General features: G+C 50.6%; 1 protein-coding gene across 1 annotated transcript in view; it reads right to left on the reverse strand.

The window, feature by feature from the left end:
* Positions 1 to 512: 512 nt before the first annotated feature.
* TPP1 (tripeptidyl peptidase 1) overlaps positions 513 to 7,346 on the reverse strand; it is a 7,909-nt gene continuing 1,075 nt past the window's right edge. The window contains 11 exon segments of the mRNA XM_006105567.3: positions 513 to 2,467; positions 2,649 to 2,774; positions 2,923 to 3,081; positions 3,176 to 3,280; positions 3,282 to 3,297; positions 3,737 to 3,806; positions 4,059 to 4,247; positions 4,412 to 4,610; positions 4,870 to 5,048; positions 5,196 to 5,323; positions 5,520 to 5,670. Of these exon segments, the coding sequence (XP_006105629.1) occupies positions 2,327 to 2,467; positions 2,649 to 2,774; positions 2,923 to 3,081; positions 3,176 to 3,280; positions 3,282 to 3,297; positions 3,737 to 3,806; positions 4,059 to 4,247; positions 4,412 to 4,610; positions 4,870 to 5,048; positions 5,196 to 5,323; positions 5,520 to 5,670 (1,463 nt within the window). The 3' untranslated portion in view covers positions 513 to 2,326.

Raw genomic sequence — 7,346 nt, forward strand, 5'->3', positions numbered from 1 at the left:
AGTGGAGGAGGCGGAGAAGCAGAACAGAGCCGCTTCCGCTTCCGCTCACGCTACGCACACACCAGGATGACGTCAGACGCCTCGCGCTGGCCCCGCCCACGCCGTGGCCGCGGGGCTCCCCGCCTACCGCTTGCCTGAATGCCGGCTACCTGACACCGACCGGGCGGAGCCCAAACCTCGGAGGTTCGCCTCCCGCTGCCTGACCCAGGCGGCTCCACCGGGTTGGGAACCCTGGAAAGTCGAGGACTGTCTCCCACGGGCTGGGACCTTCATTCAGCCCTGACTCCTCAAGACCTTGCTTTGGACTCATCGGCCCGGCCCGGCCCCCCTCGACCGCCGGTTCCCTGCCAGTCGGCCTCCCTTGTAGTTCCCTTATTCTGCCTTTTAGGGTTCGTAGTGGAGGAGGAAAGCCCCCGCCCCGCCAGATGCCCGGAGAAATGAGGACAGCTGTAGACCGGAAGGTATTCAGCCCGAGTAAACAACATATGCAAAAATCACAGCGAGTGCAAGAGTGAGGTTCTTGAAGTAGCAAACATTTATTTAATTCCTATTTGCCAATCCTGAGCTAGGGGCCTGGGAATACAAAGTTAAGTAAAACAAGATTCTAGTCTTCTAGGCACTACCGGTCTTGGAAAGGGAGGCAAACAGGTCACCTGGCAATTTCAATACTTTGTGGGAGTTACAATACTGGAGGTAGACACAGAGTGCAGTGCAAAAAACGAAGGGCATGAACATCTGCTGCCAACTTTTGTGTCAGGCACTCTATCACCTTTATTCCATTTAATTACTCACTGATAGTTATGAGAGATAGGTATAGAGATCCCCACTTACCACGTGAGGAAAAGGCTCAGGGAGATGAACTTAGTTGGCCAAGGCTCTCCACTAGTCTGTATTAGAAGCAAGAATCAAACAGGTTTGGCTTCAAAATTCTAGGACTTTAGTACTATACCAAAATCAACCAGCTTCAGGGAGCCAACAGTTCACAAGAGAAGGTGGCTTCTGAACTGAATGTGGAAAGAATCCTTGACATCAATCAAGCAAAGGGGAGTCAGGGGTAGTATTAAGGGCAAGGAAGATCTTGAGCAAAAGTGAAAGAATATATTTGAGGGAAGAGTAGGGGAGGATAAACAATTTGTTACTCAGCAACAAATATCAAGGAAGGGGTCAGGTTTGTGAGTCATGATAAAAAGCCTAAACTTTATCCAATAATCTTTCAAAGTAAATGACTTTGATGTGATTTTCATTTTATCTCTGGAAGATGGTTTAGGAAAGGGCAGGAAGAAAGGTCACTTTTTGCAAGAGCCTACAATTCAAAGGAGAGAGAACATGGCTTTAAGCTAATGTAGTAGCAGTGGAGGTGGAGTGAAGTAGATGAGTTCTAGATATACATAGGAAATATAACTGGCAGGACTTGTGGATTGATAAAGATACATGTAAGAGGTAAAGTCAGCAGGACTTGTTAATTGAAGCTGGGGGGAGGTGATGGAAATGGGAGTCTAGAATGACACTTAGCTCTCTGGTTTGGTTGGAAAAAGCATAGTATATTTACCAAGAAGAAATAAAAGGATTGGGAAGGAGGAAGAGAGATGAAGTGTTGAGAACTGCACATCTGTGCATTTGAGGTATCAATCACTGTTGGATAGAAAGTCTGATTTAGTAAGATGGTGATGGCTGTGCATGCCAATCATTGATTTGTTCCAGAAGACAATGGATAGTGAGGAGAGCAAAAGACTAAATAAGGATGCAGTAGTGAAGTACATCAATGAGGAAGCAGAGAAAGAGAAGGAGGAAAAGGGAATGGTCAGAAAAGAAGTTAAGCCCTAGAAGCTAAGGAAAGAGAGGGAGTGGGCAACTGTGACAGAGGGCCATAAAGTAAAGATTGGGAGGAGTGCACTTGATGAAGCAGCAGGGAGACCATTGTTTCTGTGTCAGGGGAGGAAAGAGTAAAAAAGTGAGAACTGAGGTCTCATTGAAATGAACTGAGATGCAAACACAAAGTAAAATCGTGTACACAGACAGTGTAGACAACCCTTGGGAAAAGCCTGGTTGCAAAGAGAAAGAAGGAATGGGGGGTGGGGTGTGCTCCCAAACACTACTGGTTATAGCGTATGTAGAGGAACCTGAGGCAGGAGCAGGGAGACCTAGATGATGGAGCAGGGTAGGGTTGGGAGTCAAGTCATGCTCACAGCACTTCAGGGTTAGGGATGTAAGCTGTCTGCAGCAGTCAACAGGCGAGGGGTCAGCAGGGCTTCCAACAGTGAAGAATAAGGAAACAAGCTACCAGCTGTGGGGCAGGGGATAGGCCCTCTCTCCCACCAGGAGAGGGTCAAGGGTTGATTAATGTCTTCAGCAAAGCTGGGAAGTTGGGTGTTCCCCAGCCTGTCACAGGATCCCAGCCAGGGCCCGAGCAGAAACCCTGACCCTGCACCTCTTCATTCAGACAGGACTCATGGCAGCCACGGGTTACCTAGGGATAAGGTGGGCATCAGATCTGGGCCTGCTGGTACCAATACTGACAGATTCTACCCCCCTCACCCTGTATTCAGATCCCAAAGACTATCCTACCCCATCAGAACTGCTCTAAGGTTTATCTTAGCACTCCCCATACGCTTATGAAAAGGTTCACACAACCTCCCTTCCACACTCACATCAAAGAGTCCTGCCCCATGCTGCTGGTAGAGCCTTGGGTTGAGAAAGCCAAGAGGGGGGCGGCCATTGAGGATTCTGTGTTCATTTATCAGGGATAGGATCCCTCCAAACACTGGAGTAGAAGCCTGCAAGGGTGCAAGTAATTGGATTTTTGGGGAAGGGATGTTTGAAAGGATCAGAGGTCTCTGAGAAGTCAGGGGTTCTGGGCAAAAGGTCTTGGGGGGTACAGGCTGAGGGTAGTTCCTGAAGGTTTGAGGCCAGGCTGATTCTCACCGAGGTGCCAGACACCCATGGAATAGGCACGCGGTTGCTGACCACCCAATAGCCATCAGAGAGCGCAGCCACATCTGGGTAGGCACGTCCACTGGCATTGAAGTAACTGGATGGTGGCAACTGGGGGCTGGAGCTCAGGAATTTGGCTACAGCTTCCTCCTGAAAAGCATCGTTGAGTGAGTATGTCTTCTGAACTGAGGATTCCTGACCTCCCCGACTCCCTTCCCATCCACCCACATAAACATACACATACCTGGTATGAAGGTCGTGGGAACACATTGCTGAAGCCGCCGCCACTGATATAGTCAACAACCTCAGTTGTGACTCGGAAAGGATTCTTGAAGGACGTGCCTCCCACCCGTGGTCACATAAGGGCTGAGGGCAGAAGACAGCACTCAGATTTTAGGGGTCCTAAGGGTACCTCCAAAATGGATGGCGATGGCCTGGGTGTTGCTGGAGGGGCTGGACTCTGTGGGGAAGCATGTAGGTGTCGATGACTAAGGTTTTGAACCCCGAAGGCTTGGCTGAGGTGACTGCATACTTTTCCTAACAGAACACTCACCATATCTTCCACTAAAATGCCTAGGACCTGAGAAAGAAACACTGGGAGCTGTGTCCTACTCAGGAGACATGGGGCCTGGGACCTACTGGAAGAAGAGGGGAGTTCAGCAACCAGGCATGTAAAGCTGAGGCTGAGCCGTAGGAGCACCCGGTGGGGTCAAGGCAAAGGTTCCAGATCATAAAGATCCTTGTAAGGATCCTTCACAGATGAAAGGTTGGTGGTCACAGATAAGTGGTGAGCTGGGGTGCTTACCTGGAGGCAGGAAAGCTGGGACGGAACTGGTGTCTTCCAGAGGTAGACCAACACCCGGCCCCACTGTCACCTGAGAGAGATCAAGTTTAGCACTCAGATTAATTGGTCAGAGCTTGGTATGTAGGTTTGGCTGTCGGAGAGGAATTCAAGAGTTAGTCCTTAGTGCAAGAGGTCAGAGTTTAGAGGTCAGGTCAGTGGCCCCTGTTCAATTCAGAGTATGAGTCAGAGATCAGGATCAGGGGTCACTGTGGGGTCAGAGCTCTCAGTTTGGGTGGGTGGGTGGGTGGGTTGGGGGGTGTTTAAGTGTTCAGTAGGAGGTCACCTGAGGCAAAGAGCAGGGTAAGACCCCGAGCAGCAGCCTTCATGAACTCAGTGTTGACCCTCTGGATGTAGGCGCTGCTGAGGGAGTCCTCGTCGTCTCCGTAGCTCGCGGTGTGCACAGGTGGCAGGGCTGACTCATTACTGAGCAGCAGGAGCCACTGCAGGAAGGGTTCCTGTGACTCATGCCGGCCTGGATTTTTTGTGTGGGAAGGGGAGCACAAGGCAGTCACTTTTGGGAGGGGGCGGGGGGGAGGTTGTCAGAATCTCCCTCTAGTTCACGGGATTCTCTTGGGGGAGCAAAGATCAACACTCATTCCTATCCCTCTTCCCACCAACCAATCCCCTTGATAGTACCGGGGTTACTGTAGACCCAGGTGGAGATGTTGGCGCCAGCACTCATCAGGTACTCCACATCTAGACTGGCCTCGATCCCAGCCCGGCCCCGGCCCTGTTGTCCAACCACCTGGGCTACTGATGCCTGGTGTGCAAAGTTCCCACCAAAGAGGTGCATGAATTCAGCCAGGTCTGAGTCGTGGAAATACTGCTCCAGGAACTACAGAGGGAGCCAAAGCAGATATATGGGTCAGAGGACATAGCCCCAAGGGACGTGGCACCGAGAGATAGCATCCTAGATCACACTAGCCCCCCACTGCGGTAAGATCAGATTTGAGGAGATCTTTTAGACCCCAACCCCCACTTTACTGAGGATCTCCCCAACCTTCCCCTTGGATAGGGGATAAGAGTGGGCCCTTGGACAGTCAGGCTCCATGGGGAGGCTTCAAGGACCCTGGGGCTCGTCCTGCCTGGCTCACCTGGGCACAGGCTTGGCTGTTGTTGGTTGTGCCAGAGCCCACGTCGTGTGCTGTCAAGTTGTATCGCTCACGGATCACCGATGGGGTCACCCCCAGGTGCAGGCCAACCGTCCCTGCCACCTGTGGCTCAGGGCGCTGCCTCAAGGATGATGTGGGGGGAAAGCGGTGCAGCCCCCCAACTGTGGGAAGGAGATTAGGTTTGAGGAGATCTTTTAGACTCCAACCTCCACTTTACTGCTGATCTCCCCAATCCCCCCCATGGCATCTAAACTTCTCCAGCCCCTGGCCCTGCCTGCCCCAACCCCATCAACCCCACCGGGTGTTACCAAAGTCCACATGGGAGGCCAAGGCCTTCGGGAGCTGGTAGGGACGTAGGGACCTTACAACACGGGTCTCTGCAGGTCCCCCCACATAGCGGTGAAACTCAGACCCAGAGAGCAGCAGCTCTGCCTGTCTGGAGGTCAGAGAGCAGAGAACAGAGGTCAGAACGCATGGAACAGAGCAGAGACGGCCGTGTGAGCATCACCGGGCAGTTAGCTGTCTCCCCATGTGTTAGCTCTTACCCATAGCCCTCAGCAAGCTCTCAGCTCCCTCCCATTGGGGTGGCTAGTCTCCCTGGTACCCCCCGTGGGGCAATGATTCTCTCTCACCGAACACTCATCCAGCAGGTCAGAAAGTCCTGTGTGATCACTGAGTGGCAGTTCCGGGCTCCAGCCGCCAGGAGCCATTTTTGGACCGTGTGGAGGGTCAGTGGTGAGGGCCGGACCAGTTCAGCCACATCCTCCAGGGTCAGGTATTTTCCTGCAGGGATTCAGTAAAGGCTCTTGCCTTCATTCATTGCTTTTCCAAGTTTCCCTTTTTGGACCTCAACCAGGAGACATTGGGAGCCTGGAGAAGGGTCTTGAGGTACTTTAGAGCACAAAGGTAGGCATGCAGGTAAAGCTTATACTGGGGGCCCAGGGAAGAAGAGCTGGAGAGAACTGGAATGCCAGGGCCAGAAATATGGATTTATCCTAAAGACTACTAGGTTGCAAATGCTGCACCACAGCATGCACTGCCATGATCATGAAAAACAAGTGAGGTTCATAGATTAAAATTCCATTTTAAGCTTATCTCCAATAACAGTTTTTGAGACTTTCAGAGCCAATTATAAGATGATATCTAATTTAGTTCAAATTTTCATACATGTTGATTTTAAGCTTAACATGATGGCAAGTCACCGTTTTCCTGTATGGAGCCATGCACACTAGTACTCGCCTCCTGGGTGCATCTGAGACCACCTCCTCCCCCAGTCCTCCACTCTCCAGTCCTCCACCCACCACGAAGGGCTGCAAGCAGGGGAAGGACACAATCCAGCCTGACCCTTGGAGCAAAACATCGGCAGTTTTAGATTTAGAGCAGAGAGTGGGGGAGAGTGGGGAGGGGGGCGGAGGGAAGAGAGTCACGGGGCTGGGCAGCAGCCACGTGAGAGAATAAACTAAGTTGGTGGCAAGGAGGGGGGTGAGAAGTGGACTACTCCAAAGGCTATTTTAGAGTTAGAAGTGGCAGCCTCAGAATCTGAGTGGAGAACGAAATGGGAGTGGATTTGCGGAACTTGAGTTGGTGAGCACCTAGATGTACAACAGCCCCCAACTTACGATTTTTCGACTTTACAACGATGCAAGACCAACACACATTCTGTGGAAACCGTACTTTGAATTTTTATCTTTTCTGGGGCTTGCAGTGTGGTACGATACTCTCTGCTGATACTGGGCGGTGGGAGGAAGCCACAGTTCCCCGTCAGGCACATGATCATGAGGGTACGCAACTGGTACTCTACCAATTTTTTGGATATTGTGTTCTGAGCATATTTAAGGCAGGCTAGGCTAAGCTATGATGTATTAAAAGCATTTTTGACTTAATATTTTCAACTTGAGATGGGTTTATTGGGATGTAACCCCCATTGTAAGTCAAGAAGCATCTGTATTAGATGCTACTTTTCCATTTGTAGAGTCATAATTCGAATCCGGATCTGAACATAAAGCCTGTGCCCTTTTTCTTTTTAAATTAAGCCCTGGCTAGTTTAATTTAAACAGTGAGGGGTGTGTGCAAGAGGCAGCAGATCAATGATTCTCTCTCATAATTGATGTTTCTATCTCTCTCTCCCTTCCTCTTTGAAATCCATTAAAAATATATTTTTAAAAAGTGGATGTACCTGGGTTGCAGGTTTGATCCCCGGCTCCAGTCAGTTGGTGTGTGTGTGTGTGTGTGTGTGTGTGTGTGTGTGTGTGTGTGTATGCCCGAGCGCACGCGCCAATCAATATGTCTCTCTCACATCTATGTCTCTCTCTCCCTCCCCCCCTTCCCTCCCTTCCACTCTCTCTAAAAATCAATGAAAAAAATATCCTCAGGTGAAGATTAAAGAAATAAAATAATTGGATTTTAGAGAGGAGAAAGGGAGAGACAGAGGGAGAGGGAGAGAGAAAGAGAGCGAGAGA

This window comes from Myotis lucifugus, unplaced genomic scaffold (genome assembly GCF_000147115.1).
Source record: "Myotis lucifugus unplaced genomic scaffold, Myoluc2.0 scaffold_695, whole genome shotgun sequence".
Classification (NCBI taxonomy): domain Eukaryota; kingdom Metazoa; phylum Chordata; class Mammalia; order Chiroptera; family Vespertilionidae; genus Myotis; species Myotis lucifugus.